This window comes from Apis florea, unplaced genomic scaffold, assembly GCF_048593485.1.
Source record: "Apis florea isolate Af1SG1 unplaced genomic scaffold, ASM4859348v1 contig_3158_pilon, whole genome shotgun sequence".
NCBI classification, from domain to species: Eukaryota; Metazoa; Arthropoda; class Insecta; order Hymenoptera; family Apidae; genus Apis; species Apis florea.
In genome coordinates, this window is record NW_028256713.1 from 6,435,762 (window position 1) to 6,455,874 (window position 20,113).

A 20,113-nucleotide genomic window follows, 5' to 3' on the forward strand; every position below is an offset into this window, starting at 1 on the left:
TTAGCGTATCGAGAAACGTTTATACGTTTTCTTGAATTATTTTATTTTCACTTTTCTTTCGCTGTTCTCTGTTTTCTTTTCGACTTCTTTGAAACTAGGTTTTGATATTGAAAACCAGCCGAATAGTTTCCCCGATTCAGATATTAGCGAAACCGGTTCGATTTTACTTCTCACGCACGAATGGGATATGTTTCATTGCAGGAAAAATTATCTTCCACTTCCCGAACCGATACAGCAACACTTTATTTCCTGTCGTAGCCGGATTAAACCGATTTCGATCGGTTTATTCGAGTTATACAACAAATCGTAATGCGACATTCAATCGATTGTCCAATTAACAACTTCCGTTAGAAGTTCTTTTTATTTCTTTTTTTTTTTTTTTTTATCTTCTCAAATTACAGAATGACGAATCTTAATTAATCGATTGAAAAATTGAATTATTATTGTTACGTCCAATCCTTTGCTTCAGATGTTTTCGCTATTAGATATCGGTAAGTAATTCAAATTAGATTAATTGTGTGAAAATAACGAGAAATATAATTTTTTGGAAAGAGATTCTAAAATTAACTAAAAATCTAAATTGAAATCGGTGAATCGGTATAGTTGTTTATAAACTTTCTTCTAGGAAATATACGTATATAAAGAAAAATGTAATAAACCTTTATCATAAGATCGAAAGGAAGCAAACTTTTTCATACGATTTTTCTGTACAATAAAAAAAAATATAATAATAACAATAATAAAAAGTAAAAGTAAAATGTTATATTAAATCAAATCCAACAATATTCTACAAAATTTTCCTTTTCGAATAAAAATATAAATGAAAATCTCAAACGAGCATCATCCGATATCAAATACACCCAACAACATCTCAAAAATTGATCCAGAAATATCAATATTAAAATTTATATTCGATAAATGCCAAATCGAATTCAAACAAACATCCATCGAGCCAATTAAACAAATTTCTTAAATCAACGATTTCACAAGAAACGAAACCCACTTATCACATAATCCACGCGAATTGGAATTGGAAACAAAGAAATCGAGTCAAAAACCCGATAAATTCCCCCGTCAAAACTTTTTTTCCACCCCGCTCCGTCTTCCTTCCTCCCCCAAACAGGAGGAAATCGCAAATCGCGTGCATATCCGCGAGCAATACCGGTCGACCGATTATTTCAAGCAAAATTCTCCGTGTCGACCCGTTTGGAAACTGGATAGTCGCGAGCGCAGGTGTGCGTGTGTACGCGCCCGTTTCACCGTGCAATGGAACGCAGCAGACCTCCTGCGCTGTAATGGATAGTTTAGTTACGACACACGTTATTACGGCAAGTAAGTTGGAAAACGTGGAGCGGCAACAACACACAAAACTCTTCGAATCGAATTCGATCGTGCAGAGAATCCGTCTGGATCGGTATTGGATACCATCGTTTCGTGGCCGAGAACCGGTGAGCTTTCGAATTATATTTCTTTTTTCCCCTCTCTCTCTCTTTCTCTCGAGTGAAGGAACACCTGTTGAACTGGCCGGTTCTGTTTAGTCGGTGCGTTTAGTCACGGAGAAAGGATTGTTAGGACGGCAAGGTTTTCTGTGTGGGAACAGTATATCGGTGGGAAGTGTATCGATCGTGAAGTATCCATGTTTCGAAATATTCGTGGCTGGGTATCGTGATATAAATACGAGTGAAATTGGGATGTTTTTGGGATAAATATATGTATATATATATATATATATATATAGTTGGGAGGAGGTAATAGTTTAATTTTTTTTTTTTTTTTTTTTTTTCGAAACGATCAATATCGTTTTTCCGGAGGATAGAGGATTTGGATATAAAGGGAGGAAGCGATTTTAAGGTTGGTTGATATGAAGTTTAATCGAATTGTCGGAACGATGATATAATGAACGCTGTTTGTTTTTTCGAGAGCGAGCAAGCGGAATAAACGCGATCTATACGCGCTACTTTCCATTTAATCGAAACGCAATAAGATAATACGTAACCGCTTATTCTATTTTTTCACTTCTTATTCCTTAGATACCGAAAATAGATTCAGTCTTTTGTATTAGGCATTTTTATAACGTTGCGTTCTATACAATAGACTATATATATATATATATTTATTTATTACGATGAAATAGTGATTTCAAAATACGAGTTGCATATTAAAATGGTTATTCAAATTAAAAATATTGTTATAACGTTTAGAAACAAATAATTGCAAAACGTGCATACCATTTAAAGTGGTGAAAAAAAAGAAGCTCTCGTTTCTCTGAACAATCTCTCGATCTATTCATTTGCATTTTCTTTTTTCCCAGACAGAAAAGCGAGCGAATCGTGACAATTGGAGAAAAGATTCTCGTCTAACGGGGCTAACGAACCCCGACCAATTAACAAACTGATTGAAATTTCGTCCCCATACGTGTGGGGAATTTCCATGGAAAGGATGGAACGAGGTTACTCAGACGCAGATACGAAATCTAAAGTAGCCGAGGCGACCTTCTTCACAAATTTATGACAAATCCTTCCGACTTTAATTACCAAAGATCCTTGATGTATGCATAAAATCTTACGTGATTACACGATTGTTTGTTGCTCGAAACAAATCAATCGAGTAATTCGTATTCATAAAAAGAAATATATATATATATATATATATTTTTTTTTATTCGTGTATTCGCGAAAGTCGAATGCCGCGCGACGAACGAAGAAGTTGTAACTCTGCGTGAAAATTAGACTTGTAAATTGTGCGAATGATTGGAACGTGTTATATAACGATCGCATTCTTGGAGAGATCTCGATGCCGCGTTAAAGAAAAAAAATAAGCTCGAGGTATTTGTTGGAAAATATCTTTAAAAAAGAGAGAGAGATCCTCTTTAGGAAAAAAAACTTTCCAAATTTCTCTTTCCGCGCACGAATCCCACGAAAAATACTTAAAAACTCGTTTCATTGATCTCGAAGAAAAACTATCGCATCTAGACCAGGAATAATAACCTTCTTGACAAAACAAAAAAAAAAGAAAAAAGAAAAAACGTTAGAACAAAGAAACATACGTCCTTGTATCAAAATTAGAAGACTTAACAACAGGAAGCGAGAGTACCTTTTAAGTTGATTTCACGGTCAACGTGCAGAAGCCTCGAAAGCCTCTTCCTGATTCTTGACGATAACCGAAACGAGCCACTTCCTTGTAAATGAAAAAAAGAATCCCATCCTGCCTTATCGTCCGATGATAAAAATGTCAACGAACCTGAAACCGTGTATTCATCACCTTGACTCGAGGCTGGCCGGCGTTTACGACGACGCGTCTAATCGTTCATTCCTCGTGTTTCCCTGACCTACATGCTCTCTTTTTCTCTCAGCCTACGCTCGTGCCACTACGGTCTGGTCGCGCCGCTTTAGAGCGGGATTCCTGGCGGTAAAAGCTAGATCAGCGCGGGTAACAAGAGTAGCGAAATCTCGTGAGTCATTTCTGTTCGGAGTGGGGGAAAGATGGAGAACGGAGGCTAACGAAATAGGTGATGTCATTGGTTGCATCGGTTTTTGAGCAGGTTTTTTTTAAATTGCGTGGATAAATTGTGCGGATTTTTATTAACCGTGATTTCGATTTTCACTTCGAATTTTTGCACTTGGGAAAAATTGAAGATTTGTATTAGGTTTATCGAATTGGAAGTAGAGGGATTTTCGTGATTCCACTTGTGTGGATCGAAAAAGGATGATGCGAGGAATTTGAGACGAGCTTTTATTGGATGCAACTAGATTTTTATCGGGTTCAGGTGATTCTTATTTGGTAAAGCGAGTCGAGTTTGTAGTCGAGTGGAAGCGAATCTTTATGAGGTTTAATTGTGGGTTAGTGTTCAGTTGAATTCAGATGAAATCTTATCAGGTATAGAATTGGATTTGAATTACCTGTACTCTGATTAGAATTAATCGATGTTAGTTAAATTCTAATTACAATAGATTTATCTAATTAAGGTCTACTTGATTTTTTTTAAATCCTGATTAAATTTCACTAACAAGTTGATTCACAATTTCCCTTCTTTTAATCGGAAATATTAATTGATTAAATTTCTACTTGCGAAAACTTTTGAAATTTTCATTCTCTCGTTCAATCGTTCAATTTCTAACATCTTTTCTTTATTGGATCAAAAAAAGAGAAAAATTCGCAAGTCGATTTTAAAGTGTTGAATATATCTTTACTTTTATCGAGTAATTGTTTAAAAGTTCAAATTCTAATGATCGTAATCGCTTGATGGGGGGAGAATCGATGAAAATGATTTCGTGAATGGTTTATTTTTTTTTTAATCCTACGATGAATTTCACGTGCGATTAATTGATAATTGTACTAACCATTTTCAAATTCGTTGCGATGAATACGGTATAGACGCAGCAAGTTCCCAATTGATATACCATAAGGAATAGGTTTATCGTGTGACTGCAAACAAACGATTTTTCTCGGTTGAAATTTCAACAAGATTACTTTATTATTGTGCTGTGTAGAGATAATCTCGTTAAGCATTTATTTGCACGCAAATCCGTTCATTTAGATTTTTCTTTTCTTTTTTTTTTTTTTATTATCTTATTATTACGTATCGCGATCTTGACACGATTCAACACGTTCTCGTGTTGATAATAATAATAATAATAATGATCATGAATTAAGGATAAACGCGAATAAATAATCGAGATATTCAAAAATTTCAAAAAATCTCGATCGTTCTCGTCGATATCTCTTCCTCTAAAAATATATTGCACCAATAACAATTTTACTACTACAAAAATTCATCGATCCTTAACCTGTTAACCATGAATTGACTCGAGCTCAAGCTTGATTACATATTTAATTATTAAATGAAATCTAAATTTTCGTTTGCGGTAATGATTCGAGTTAATAAATTGTAATTAATAAAAAACAGATTTTTCATTTAATTTCAACAAAAAAATCCATCGAGTTAACAGGTTAATAGAAGATGGAAAAATTTGGAATCTCTCGCTAAATCATTAAATTTTGTATCCCAAAAGGTATCGATCTCTTTTTTCGATTCTATTCCTCTTGAAGGAATATTTCAAAAATATCCCAAGGAGTATTTACAAGACGTATTATGACGATTGAAAACTACTCACACGGACGCCCTTGAGAATCGCCTGAATGGCGTTGGGCCGACAGCGAGTGCAGCCTCCGCCGTGGCCGGATAAGACAACGAAGCCACCCTCTTCCTCTTGCAAAGCTCGTATTCGGAGCTGACCAGTATCCGCATACAATAAGTACAGAATAAACCTATGATTATGGTCGCGACTGTGCCAACACCGTAGCCAGCGTGGTAAAAAGCCCTGGGCATCGCGAGTATCCCGGTTCCCAAGCTGCCTTTGAGCAGGTGCAGCAACGTTTCGAAGCTCCTGAAATCATCGATTTGACAAACCGGTTCTTTAATTTTTGAAAATTTTGAAGCGAGACCGGGTTTATTAGAATTTAACCGATCCTTTATTTAATTTCAATTTGATGATGGGCAAGGTTTTCGCGAAGGAAGGAGGGAAAAAGATGGGGGGGATTCGATCGAGGAAGAGGTAATTAATTAATTCGACGAAACGAATTATGAATATTTCCATGTTTCTCTAAGAATATGTAATGATGAAAAAAAAAAGAAAGCAAGAATTTGTGATTTAAATTTAATATATGGAAATTAAACGAAATTTTTTGCGATGACGTGTAATTATCATTTTTCAGAAATCATAAGTCGTCGTCATAAACCTCTATCAACCTTTTAACTTTAACATTTCCACTCTGCTGCTTCCTCCAAGGTAATCTTATTCTTCCGCTTCGTGACTAATCGTTGTAACGAATTACCGGATAATTTGTATCTGGAGAAACGGTGTTGGAATAAGCGAAACGTCGTTTCGAATGCGCGCGGCGTTCAACATTATGCAAATTCTCGCGATTGCATCCGAGCGATATCGATTTGTTCGATATTTTTTTTTCTTTCTTTTTATTTTTTTATTTTTTTTTTACTTTGATCTATACGATCGATCTATTCGATCCATGCGAGTAGGATTGAGTTTAAAAGGATGAAAAAAATATCGAGGATAGAAGGAAAGGTGAGGAAGGCGATAATTGCAGCAACGAGAGAAAGCTGTATTTTTTTTATTATTCAAATACGAAGAATTGAATGGTTTCGTTTAATTGAGTAAAGAAACGAGGAAAGTTGTTAATTAAATAGATAGATAGTTACGTGGTTGGATGGGCGACCATCCTGTGCTCGTAAGGATTATAATCCTCCTCGTACTCCTGCACGCTCTTTTTCTTCTCCTCCAGTTCCAACACGTAGATATTGGACTTGTCGTGGGTTGGATCGTAACTGAAACGATTAATAAATCATAGATCAATCGATGAACGGAAAAAAAAAAAAAATGAAAAAGATATGTGAAGAAAAATATAAATATTCGACGATTTGTGAAATCGTGATGAACGTACCCATTCTGATTGCTCCTAGAAGACGACCACCTTTTGGTATCCAAAGTATCCTGGAAGAAGGAAGGAATTTTGTCACTGATCAAAAGTAAATATTCGTAAAAGTATAATTTTTCAAAGTTCGAACAAAATCCTCTCTAATTTGCAAACTCTTACTTAAATAAAAAACTACCACTGTAATTTGCAATTATTAATTTGCAAATATTCCACGAATCCCAAACTCTTGAAAAATAACGAATTCTTCTCTGAAGATTATCAAGAAATAATGAATTCCTCGCGTAAAATTCCTGTACACGATTCTAAATAGATTGCAAGATAGAGACGATTTACATAACTGGCCATTGCGAAATATACGCAATGTAATAAACCGCCGATGGAAATTAAGCGGTGTTTGTATCCGATAAAAATCAGCAGTACAGTGTACAGCAGGTGATGGATGGGTTCACAATGCGAAATACATTTTTCGCTTTGGAATCCTCGTCGATTCGTACGATTCACGGCCCATCGCGATGAATAACGATCGCACAAAACGATGATAACCACGTGAACGTGACTTTTATATTACGTGATAAAATGGCCGGATTTTAATATTCCTCGGGCATAACTATATCAATCGGCATAACTTTATGTTTAGTACGTTTTTCCTCGAATACACGATGAGTTGGATACACGTTTTTTTTTTTTCTCTCTCTTTTTCGTAAAAAACATTATCGTAGACGTTTACGACGAATAAATTTTATTTTCGCTCGAGATACAAGCTTATATCTTTTACCTTTTAAACGGTTCTAAGTCGATGGATGTTTCTCGAGTGATTTAATCACGTCTGAAATTGTGTCCAAAGCATGTGTCTTATCTATGTATGTTGAAAAATCTATGTATTGAATATTTTATCTTTTTAGAAGAGTTTGAAATGAGATTAAGAACTATGGAGGAATACTAGAATAAAACTTTATTGAATTAAATTTCCGTCGTTCCGTTATACATATTGGAAACAAATGGTATAATAAAATTGGGATAAAATATTGATATGTTAAATTTGATTTAATTAAATTAAGAAATTAGAAATTCCAATTGTATCCCAATTGAAAAAAACGTGTAAACATATGTTATTTCGAAGAAATATTTGCACGAATATTTTAGGATTATCGTATTATCAGGTATAACGTGAAAATTAAAAAAAAGAAAAAAAAAAAAAAAAAACTTATCACTATTCATAAATTATAATTCATCGTTGATATAATTAATTAGCACGTGTAACACAAGTGAAATAAATTGTTATCGTATGTATTTATCGTTAAAATTGTTATTCCAAAAAGATATTTGTTTCAGTATGTTAGTTGGATTTACACTTAGAAAAGTCAACAGTAGATTTCAGAAAGAATTAGTGCGAACGTCTCAGACTGTCGATAAACAGCCGATATTATGGATGATCGAGATATTATTTCAATATCGATGTACATTCCAGATAGAAAAAAAAAGGGGGGGGGGGGGAAGGGAAGAGAGGGAACACGATAAGAAAATATGAAAAATAGGGGGGAAAAATGATGAAAAACAAATTGTGAAGTAATATCATTGTACTAGAAGTTCTTCAATATCAACATGTAATATCAAATGTATCGTTATCTTATTACATAATATCAAATATACTGTATTGTTAATATTTTTCCCACATTCGTATAATTTTTCCATTACTTGAACTTCAATTCTCACGTTGAAAAAAACAAACAAACACGCACATTCAGACTAGATTATGCTATGAAATCTACGATCTACTTCTAGCAGTATTTTTCTTTTAAATCCTTGTACATTGGTCAGAGGTTTAAATAATGTAGATTATTTAAAAAAAAAAAAAAAAAAGAAAAAAATGTATTTGCGCAGTAGACAGAGAACATATTTCATATTTTAATACACATTGTGTATTCTCTTAAAAAAAGGAAAATATATGGATGAGATGTGACCTTGTACATATTAATATTTACAGAAAAATTTCGATTATGTATCAAATATATAATATTGTTATAAAAAAAAAAAAAAAAATGGGCATATTAAGTATGCAAATTATAAATGAACAGTACAATATTTTCTACTTTTTACCATTATATAATAAGACTATATATAACGGCTGTTCTATTATATTTATCAAATATTTCTAAAATGTTACTTTGTATTTTTAAAATCAAAATGCTTCCATCTAACAAAAATTTAAATAATTGAAAACTTCATTTATAAAAAATACAATCATCATGAGGATAATAATGGATGATTTAACTAACGAGTTTTTAACAATTCAGACATTGTAAGAATTATGAATTATTTATATTATTTATTTCCAATTTCAAATAAATGTTGTGGAAAAAATGAAATGTTAAAAAACAATTTTGCAAAATACATTTTGGCGTTTAAAAAATTATTTTATACAAATTGTCATTGAATCGTGTTTCAAGAAAAAGAGTCTGCAAAAATGAATTATTACAAAATAATATTATTACGAAAAATATTAATATCCTCGTTGTAGATGTCATAAATAAAAATATTAACAATATTATCGAAGATAATATCCATCATCCTTGACAAATTGTAAATTTTGTTCGCTTTTACATTCAAAAAAGATTAGGAATATCTTGCGAATTTAAATAATATTATAAATAAAATATTTTAAATGGCGATCTTTTTTGCCGCCATTCCTTCCTAATGGAATTTTTCCCTAGATCGATCGATGGGCCTATCGTAAAGATTTCACAGTCCGTTATCATTCGTGAGATAAAGAAAATAAAGAACGACACATTTTTGTAAATAGGCATCCCTCATGTGTTTACGAAGAACAATAGATTATAAATTATACTACCATCTCTCAAGATTTACTCATTTATCTTTCGATTCATTTGTCTTTTCTTTCTTTCAATTTTTTTAAGATTTTAATTTTTTTCTTTCTTAATCCCCTTTTCTTTTCTTTGTTCCTCTCAATCATATATTTCTTCAGATTTTTATTACTGTTTATTTTTTTTTACTGTTTTTACTTCTTATTTTTATTGCAACATTAATCTTTAAAGTAATGGTAAAAGAAGAGTCGAAATGAAGAATTGAAAAAGATTTTTACATAATTCTTTATGAGAAATTTTATTGGCGGAATAAGCTTGGATTATTATGTACGTTATTAAAGATAATGTTATACGTTGATTACACTCTTCCCAATTCAAGTATAATTCCAGAAAAATCCTTCACAAACGTTAATATAACGATAAAAATAAAACATTATTGTTGTGTACATTTTTACAAAGAATTAACTTCAGCTTATATGCTTATTTAAAAAGAGAAAAGAAATAATTATTTTTCCTCTTATCCTGTCGTTAAAGAGATTCGAAATTGTTTAGTGAGGTTAATAACACGAAGAATTTTATACTTCGTACACATTCTTCGATTGCCTGAGAAAAGATATTGTCGCATCACTGGAGATGCAACAGATAGCCGGACACGTGTCTGACCAAGAATGTATGTATCCACTGATTTGCTAACAAAGAAAATATTATGAGTTATACGTAAGAGGTTCCAATTGATATTTTATATATATATATATGTATATATACTTACGTAGACAAAAGATCGAAAAACATTTGACTCATACCATTTGCATATGTTAAAAATTATTTGCACACATGTTAAATAGTTTATAAAATTATTAAACGTTGAACTTCTACGTTAAAGACTAATCGAAATAATAATAATAATCGTTTATCGTTTATCGATAATTATTCAGAATAACATTCATCAATTTATATGAATAAATTTACACATTTATGAAATTAATCATTTAAAATTGTTCATAATTAATTCGAAACGAATTTTAAACGTTTGAAAATTAAAGGGAAAAAATGCTCAACAACAATTAAATTAATTGATTTATGCAGCTGTTCAATCCTACTTTCAAGAAGACAAAGACTCCAACACGATTGACATAAATCTGCTGATTCTATCGTTCGTCGATGATGACAATAGAAGTGACGAAGAACGAGTGTCGCGAAGGAATTCGAACCGGATATTCTTCAAGGTATCAACTAACATTTGAATAAATTAATATATATATATATATATACATATTAATTAACAATCATAAGTCATCGAGAATGAATGAACTTAGTTGAGTCAATATTTCAGCCAAGACGTAACATGTGTTATGCATTGTCAATTAACAATTTTCAATGACGGTAGAGCCGTTATTGAGAACTGTTAATCACGGACTGTTGCACGAATTGAGTTATCATTATTCGCATATCGACAATAAATGAATTAATTATTCATTGACCTATCTTTAATAGAAATGTTTTTCAAATATTTTATTCGTTGTGTTTAGTGAACGTAGAAGACAATGAATGATATTACGCGTTAATTACGCGAATATCTGAAGGAAAGAAAAAGAGAGAAAAAAATAAAAAAATAATTGAATATTAATAAATCGAAAAGATTGTATTTATTATCCGGCAATTTGCAACTTGCGAATCGTAAAAAAAAAAAAAAAACCTTTGAATCGATAAACGTATATATATTGCTTGGACTTTTCAAGACCATTTTTTTTTTATCTCGAAGCGTGTATAAAAGATATATAATTAAAAAAGATTGTTCGACAACAAAATGTTTTTATTTTCGAAGATGTCACGATATATGATCAATTCGCATATTTGTGCATGACAATGTGCAATGCATCGATAAGATATTTTTTTGTCTGACAGATTGTTATTCATTATTGTTTTGATAAGAAATGTATTAAGTGGTATTACATATCCGATGAAGTATTTTAACAAATATCTGATTTCTTGTCATTAATGATTTTAATCAAAATATCAACGGCTGTTTAACTTTTCATAAAGTTCAATAAAATCTGACGACCCTCGATACCATCGTAATAAATAAATATAGAAGTAAAAGTTATAGAATGTTAAAAATAAGTAAAAGTTATTATATATGATTAATATATAATGAATTAAAATATATTGATATAAATAACAACAATTTATTTGATCAATAGGAATAAAATAAATTAAATTGAATATCATATTCAAATGCGAAGGAAAACAAAAATGGCTCCGTTCGCCAATAATTGCCCCACATAAAATTATCTTATCTCTTTTCCAATCCAAACAAATATATAATTATTGCTAATCTTATAATAAATAATATTAAATGAACTCAAAATAGGTCATTCATTTACATATATCCACTCTTTAAAATCTACGTATATGTAATTTATTTAATCGTCAATATAAAACAGTTTTTTAAAACATTTTAAACAATATAAAGAATTTCGTTCTCAATCTGCAATTAAAGAAATTTTAAAAATATCAAAAAAAAAATTAAGATAAAAAGAATTAATTAAAATAAATCTTTTTCAGTCAAAAGCTAGTGTTTAGATATAACTGCATTGCTATAATAATATTTTACTTTCACGTCATAAATTTATTGATTCCCTTCCTTAGAAAGGAATCTTTTCTCGAACGAGTTAAGAAAAAAAGGAAAGGAAAGAAGTAACTTTTGTGTTAATCAACTTTAAGTCTTTACAATCCAAGTATCATTCGACATTTTATCTTAATTAATAATTTTCTTTATAAACAATGGTTGTACCATTGTTTATAAAGAAAAGTTGGTTAAGATATCCCTTTATTAAATTAAATTATTATTACAAAATTTCTGTGATAAACTCATCTCACGTTATTATTTAAAAAAATAAAAAAAGAAATATTCCATTGCTTTTCACGCTTTTAAAATCTATCATAATTTCGCGATCAGATCGATTTTGCGTGATAATATTTTTGACATTCGCTAATTAAATGTAATATCTAATCAAGATAAATTGGATCGTGAGTAGGCATCATCTTCGATTGGAAATCAAGTAGAAATAGATAATCGTATGATAATATCCAATGTTAAAAATTTTATTAAACAGTGATCGATTTTTCCATTCGACAGATGACAATTATCTCGAAACAGTAAGTGGTTTGCTTAAGCTTTTAATTCATACTTTTTCACTTTAAGTCGTCGAAAGCTGCAATGATATAGCATTGTCCAATTCGTTCAAACAGCCTAAAGTTTCGTATTTAAGTCTTAAGCCTGTTGTCCATAGGATTACTTTCGATATTGTTTTTTCTTTTAAGTATATATTTCTTAACAAAGCCTGACTGGAAAGTGAGTTTATAAATTGATACTTTAAGGAAAAATTAAAACAATATTAATCTAGTTATCAAATATAGTTATCTAATAAGGAGAATTTAGAAAAAATTATTAATCTTGGGAGATTTAGATCCGATAAATTGATCACGATAAAGATCGTACTTTAAAAGATAAAAAGAATTGAAATCTAAGATGATTAAATAACTATTCAAGAAATCATTGAAGAGGCGCCAAAGATCATATACGATAATTACTTAAAAGATAATTACTTGGAAAACAGGATGTAAGAGAACAAACAGAACCCAGATTTGAAAAATTTTAAATTAGAAAATACAAATATGAATGCGAAAATAATTGTTTAATTAAATTACAACATAAAAGAATACGTTTCACGTCTTAAAACAGAAATAAATCGAATGGAATAAAATGCAAAGTCTAAATCATCATCATAAATTATTTCATATTTAATTTTTAAATTTAGAATAAAATTATGAATAAAATCTCTATCGATGTCGTTTTAATCTCTCTCTAAAAAAAAAATATATATATATATATATACAGAATCGCATGAGTTAATATTATTTTCAAAAAATCAAAAACATATGTTCATAATTTGACAATTACATCTACAACGATATTAATTCTTCTCTTCCAAATGAAAAAGAATTCATTATCCTTCGAATTAATCACGAATTAATCGAATTCGACCTTCTTCTTCTTCTTCTTCAAGCATCTCATTGAATTATCCGATATCTTTCTCTCTTTCAAATCCTATCTCTCTGTGAACATCAGAAAAATGGTGTCGTCGAGGTATACGTAAGACGTTGAAACTGACACATTACGCCAGTTTTAAGGAAATTAGCGAGAAATACGAGAGGAGGACATCCAGCAATTTAGCACTGGCTAATCGCGATGACACGAGTCGGCCGGAAGTCTCGTTAGATCACGATCTTCCGTACAATTTTACGTTTCGGCTTCTTTTCGTCCAAAACGAAAAAAGAACAAAAAAAAAAAAGAAAAAAAAACAGACCTCTTTCCTCTTTTTCTGTTCTGAAAAAAACGAGGCGTAGGCGTTTAATTTATTCGCAATAGAAAGCTTTGTACGCTAATGGACGTCGTTAGTCGGGACCGATTTGAAACGTGTCGAGTGAATCATCATTTTTTTCTTTCTTCTTCTTTTTCTTTTTTTTTTTTCCTTTCTACGCAACTTCATTTAACATTTCGTTGGATTTTCAAAGTGGAACACAAAGTTGTTACACGGAAATTTTATCGTAAATTATTCGGTACTCGTGGATTATTAGGGATATCGCTAAGTAGAGTGACCGGTTAAGCAGAAGATTAATGGAGTTACGTGAACTCTAATTGTTCGCGATGAGCATTTACACGTTTCTTCAATTCTTTTCTTTTAAAAAGTGAACGAATATTGTTAAATCGAAAATTTTGTAAGAAAGTTTAAGAAAATTTTATCTATCCCTTGAAATTTACAATAATATTAAACTTTCGAGGGCTACTTTTTTTTTTTCACATAACAATATTTGTAAAAAAAATTCGATTCGAAGGAATATACAATCTAGAATTGGATAAAATAATTTATATTTATTTCTAATACTATCGACTACAAGAAAAATGCTAAGCTATCGTTTCCAATAATCAACTGTATTTTTACTGTACATCAGCAAAACTTGTTTGCCAGATTAGATAGAAAGTTATTTTCTGGTCATCAGTCGACCGATTGCTTTATTTCTTAAAAAAAAAAAAAAAAAAAAAATGTAACCAGTCGCACATGTTCTTTTATTAATAATTTCAACATTTTTGTGATTTCAAATAGTATGGATATTTGAAATTTATGACTTTTATCTTATAGATTGTAAATGATAAAATGATAAAATTTCACTGAAATGAACTGATAGTGATATTTGTTTATTATAAAATATTTTTCGACGAATTTATCGCGACGAATATATTAACTACTATTTAGAATAAAATAACGTCGATATTTGAGGATAATTTAAAAATGTATTTTTTTTTTTCAAATTTTTTTATAAATTTCCAAAGTTTCGAACACTTGTTTCCTTCAAATTTTCGCGATCCTAGAAAAAAATGTTCGTAATTTTTAAATCCTGGAATTATTTAAATTTCGAAAATTTAAAATTTTCATTCACAACTACTCTCAAAGTTTTTCATAAATACAAATTTGAAAATTTTTGAAAATTTTCAAATTCCACGAACTTTTCAATTGATCAGATATTGTTCCAATTTTTCGAATTCTTATTGAACTCTCGATTGCATTAACATTCCATTGCATAATTATGCTACCGCATATACTGTCATACATACACACACATAACACGGAATCTTCTATTTAGTATGCCACTTGATACGCTACGCTAACACCTTCTTAATAACTAATCTTCTACATAATATACTACCCACGCTAATAACTATGTATTTACTTAATCACAGAATCAACACATTTGCCTTTAAAATAATTTTTCCTTTCTCTCTTTCTCTCTCTTTCTTTCTCTCTCTCTGAAAACGACGTACATATTTCAAAAATCGCATAATGATCAAATACATATACACTCTAATATACATACGTATATATCCTAAATAACAAGACAAATTTATCGTATTTGTAACATGATTTAAACGAAATATTCAAGATTATTAACACGTTATAACGCGAAAAATTAATAATACCAATAAAACATGCGCGTGCAGATAGATCGTTCTCATAAAATTTAATTCTTATCATACATGTACGATTTCTTCGTATTTACACGAAATTCTTCGATTACCAACTGCGTGATTTATGGACATTTCGAAACTCAAGGACATACTCTATTATGAATGACCTATTTTTTTCTTTGTTATTGTTTAAAATCTATAAACATAAATATCCTTTGAAAATACAAAATAATAATAATAATGACAAAAAGAAAAGGAAAATCAATCTATAAATGTAATATCAAGAAAATTATTAATGGACAATAAATAACAGCAGTGTACTACTGTATTAATAAATCAGGAAAAAAAAAAAAAAAAAAAAAGAAAAGTTTTCTTTGAAATTAATAATTGTATATGTATATATAATGATAAAATTTTACATGTATAAATATATTATTTATAATTAAATATCTGAAACAGTTTTGATATTAGGTTTATACATATACATATGTATACATTCCTCTAATACGAAATCGTCGATTATCAGAAATTGAATTCCTGCAAATATTGATAACCATGCTATAAAAATTATTACTGTACGTTCCAATGATCGATAATCATAAAATATCTATTTAAAAAAAAAAAAAATATCGCGAAATATTTTTGCATTCGAATCACGTAGAATATTTTTATATTCCGATCGTGTAAATCTTTAACAATATACCCCGTAGATATACCAGAGATACACGTGTGTATGCAATAGTTCGATTCTTAGCAGTCGATTAATCGACATCCAGATCGATGACTAAATCAATCGAGAAATAAAATAAATTAAACCTTCAAATAACTTCACTGCATTTCGCGATACGTGAACTTTATTTTATACCGGGTCCCATGTAATTTATCATCTGGAATATCTCGTAGATAGTATATGTAGTTACAATGTTATCTACTTGAATAACTTTGTACATCGTACTTCACTATCAAAGATTTTTATATGGTCTGGATTGATAAACACATTGTTTATTATTTCCATCATTCCATCACACGTGGAAGATAGACATGAAACTAGAGTCACTCAAAAAAATTCTTTTATTCAATAATATAATGTAAATCAGAATAAAATTTATTAATTTAATTCGTATTATTTAATTTAACATTTAATAAAATTGTATAAATTAAATATTATTATAATAATATTTAATTAATATACATGTAATTAATATTTGTAAATAAGATCACCATATTTGATTTCTTTATAATTATTTCTATTAAAACAAAGGACAGTCTTTTAATTCTTTCGCTTATAAAAATCAATCTTCAATTATAAATGCAAAATACAATTCAATCAAATGAATTGTAATATTTAATCAAAATCCGTGTCTCTTTTGATCGTATCAAAAAAAATAATTATCACGATAATTATGAGATTCAAGGTGAACATGCAAATTTGCTAAATAACATTTCATTATCGATGATTATTATTATATAATTTTTCTTTAGTAAATCACTATCTGTAATTTATATTTATTACATTTAAAAAAAACACGATTAAATTAAAAAACACATATATTAACATTTTATAAGATTTACAAAAATACATATGTGACTGAATCGATAGATCGATTATCAGTTGGATTCGAAAATTTATTAATTTTTGCCATTATCATAGTATTTCCTAAAAAAAGTTCCACTTCGTTTGAATCATTATCAAGTAATATGATCTACGAAAATAAAACGAAGGTAAACAGTCAGAATGATGAGCAATCAAAGTAACAAACATTTGATATCACAGTTAACATTATTAAGAGCAATAATTTTTTTTCTCTTCTATTTTTTACAGATAAAAATATTAAGTAAATTTCTAGAACGAGAATTATATTTTCTTTTTTTATTTTATAAAGTAAAATCAATTATTCTAAAATAAATAATGCATTGTATATGTATATAATTGTTATGTTCAATCAAAAAAACAAATTGTTGAACAAAGAAAAATTTTATTATTAAAAAATAATATAATAATATAATTCAAAGATTCAAATTTTAATAAATTCAACTTTGAAATAAAGATCAAATGTTCAAATACTTGATATTTTAATTTTAAAATTGATTATTAATAAAAAGATTTTAAAATCAATTATCAATTTTTTCATATTGCGATCTTTTGATTCTTCGATATATCGAACTTTCGATATTTCGATTTCTCTATCTTACAATATTTTACAACTTCAAATTAGAAAGAGAGAGAGAGAGAGAGAGAGAGAGAGAGAGAGAGTTTTTTTCATATTTTTAAATTTTATAACTCATATTTTATTTGTTATCAAATATGGATTACCTAGATTTACAGTTATCAAAACATGAATTCCTTAGCAAATTAAATTCAAATATCATAAACGACTTACAATCATCATAAACTTTCAATGATTTTAATTGCTTACATTGATATCTAAATTCACAATATAAGCACACAGATTATCGATTCTTAACATAAATTCTTATTCACTCTTTTGTACGTACAATAATGTGATGACAATTTTGTTTAGACGATTGTTTTACCGAATGTTCACTTATCGTCATGATAAATTAACGATTAATTTTGATAAGGTAAATTCTTAAATCATAGAAATTGATTTAATATGAATAAACGAATTTCAAAAAGAATGAAAAATATTTCATTCGATAATTTTAATAAAATCTTAAAACTTCATACGATGCGAAGGCAAAAAGGAGGTGAAAGTAACCTAACAAAGGTTTCTTAGCAATAATACCAACTGTCATTGCAAACAAGTAGATATCACATTGTCTTAAAACCCGACAGATATTACTTTATTTTTCTTTTTAAAATCTCAAATCTAATAAATCACAGAAAAAAGTTGGAATTCAAAAAAAAAAAGAATGAAACAAAAATCTCACGGTAATAACGATTCAATACGAAGGACATGCAGTTTCACTGACCGTTCAAACAACAACACTTCACTTCTATTAAATTTCACGTTCAAATATCGTGCAAATCTCAACAGAAAAAAACCTATCGAAATTTCGAATTTGATATCGAATAACTGAAAAACTTGTTTTGATTTAAATCATGTATTTTCCTTAAATCGCGAACATTGGCATCACTTTAATATATATATATATAAAACTTCAATTAATGTTATCTTTTAATAAAAAGAATTTTTCATTCAGACGCAAATTTTCTTTTCATATTCACCACAATATTCACGAATAATTGGCAATAATCGCGTGAATATAACTAAAAATTAACAATTAACCGACATTATCGATTAAAATCGTTGACCTATCTTTCGATTTAATATCATAATCGACTGAGTCATTGTTTCTCTAATTCGATTATTTCGAGATATAAGTTAAAAAAAATTCGATTATATTCACTCTTAGAATTATACGATAAAATATTTGAAGTGAAATATTATAATTTTATACTATTTTTTATTAATTCAATGAATATATTTATAGATTATTAACTTTGTTATTAATGTGTCTCATAAAATTATTTCATCTTATTGAAAAGCGAAGAAAAGAAATAAGCGTGAAGTGAGCCACTTATTATGATCATAGTACATCATACTATATCAAGCAGTTTGATCTGTGAAAACAATCTCAACTGAAATAAAAGTGAAATGAAAATTTCTCATATTGAAATAGAAGTTAAATATTGATCAAATTAAATTTAAATAATATTATTAATATATAACGAATATGTTCAATTTCCTTAATTTGGACATTAATTAATATATTATAAACAAACCACAAAATCAAAAAGGAATCAAATTAATAATATTATTAATTCGTTTAACGATTAACTGCTATTCTAACAATTTCTTATTTATACAGGTAATTTAAATGATAACAATCATTTTATTCAAATGATCCATGCACAGTAGAAAACAAGGAAAGAATATTAATAAATGTAAAAATGTCGTGTGCAAGAAAGATAAACAGAAGCAAGTGGAATAAAGTAAGTTATACGTAGATACAATGTCACTTACCGTACTCGAGGTAAATCCCAAATTATCGTGCGACATCCTGGCAGGTCACTTCTGTACACACCGAAGAATGAGATGGGGAAAAGGACAAAGAAAGATGAAGAATTCACCTGAAAGTGGTGTGTCAAAAAGAAAAAAAATATGTAAGCCACACGATGCAAGCACGGAACAAGGTTAAGGTAAATGAGAACGCGAAGCAGCGAAAGATGCGAAAAAGGACAACCGGTTTCAGTTTGTTATGGTACGATGCATTATTGTGTTGCGACAGGTACGGCCGCCGCAACTCGACTGATCAGGGTTCGCGCCAAGTATTATTTATATAGCATCATACCACACATACGGCACACCGTACTCGTTGCCATTTCGTTTGCTGGTCACTCACGGCATGATTCGGACGAGCGACGATGCGGCTCAAGTACCTTACGAAGTCTATTCGACACGCGATCTAACAATAAGTAAGACGAGTCGGTTTACCTCAGAAACACTTTGCCTTCCGTAAATTTTCACTATATATAAATACGATGTCATTTTTGATATTTCGAGAATAATGCCATTACCGCCAATTTTTCAATCGGTAATAAAACGATAGAACTTTAAAGCGTTAAAACATATTGCTTTGAAAAGCGTTTAAACATGGTGTTATAATTTTCTTGCTTCTTTCTCATTAATCATTTGCCTTTGATTCTTATTCTAGTCGCATCACATTATTGATAAGACTATATAATGTGATGCGACATCGTACTCAATTACAACGCAATCAATTTTATTACTGTAAACGTTGATAGCATTAAAAATTAATATGTAATTCGATATAGGAAGATTAA

At 29.5% G+C, this 20,113-nt stretch overlaps 1 protein-coding gene and 1 long non-coding RNA gene across 2 annotated transcripts in view; one reads left to right on the plus strand and one right to left on the minus strand.

Moving 5' to 3' along the window:
• LOC100871993 (proton-coupled amino acid transporter-like protein acs) overlaps nucleotides 1-19,583 on the minus strand; it is a 26,645-nt gene extending 7,062 nt beyond the window's left edge. Inside the window, exons 1-5 of the mRNA XM_003698698.3 lie at nucleotides 19,293-19,583; nucleotides 6,460-6,509; nucleotides 6,218-6,343; nucleotides 5,115-5,387; nucleotides 4,341-4,425 (exon numbers count right to left, since the gene is read on the minus strand). Coding sequence (XP_003698746.1) covers nucleotides 4,341-4,425; nucleotides 5,115-5,387; nucleotides 6,218-6,343; nucleotides 6,460-6,509; nucleotides 19,293-19,328 — 570 coding nt within the window. The 5' untranslated portion in view covers nucleotides 19,329-19,583. The remainder of the gene's footprint in view (nucleotides 1-4,340; nucleotides 4,426-5,114; nucleotides 5,388-6,217; nucleotides 6,344-6,459; nucleotides 6,510-19,292) is intronic.
• Nucleotides 19,337-19,881, plus strand: LOC147657472 (uncharacterized). Its single transcript, XR_015292479.1, has 2 exons — nucleotides 19,337-19,468; nucleotides 19,558-19,881. It is a non-coding gene; the product is annotated as an uncharacterized LOC147657472 (long non-coding RNA).
• Nucleotides 19,882-20,113: the final 232 nt, after the last annotated feature.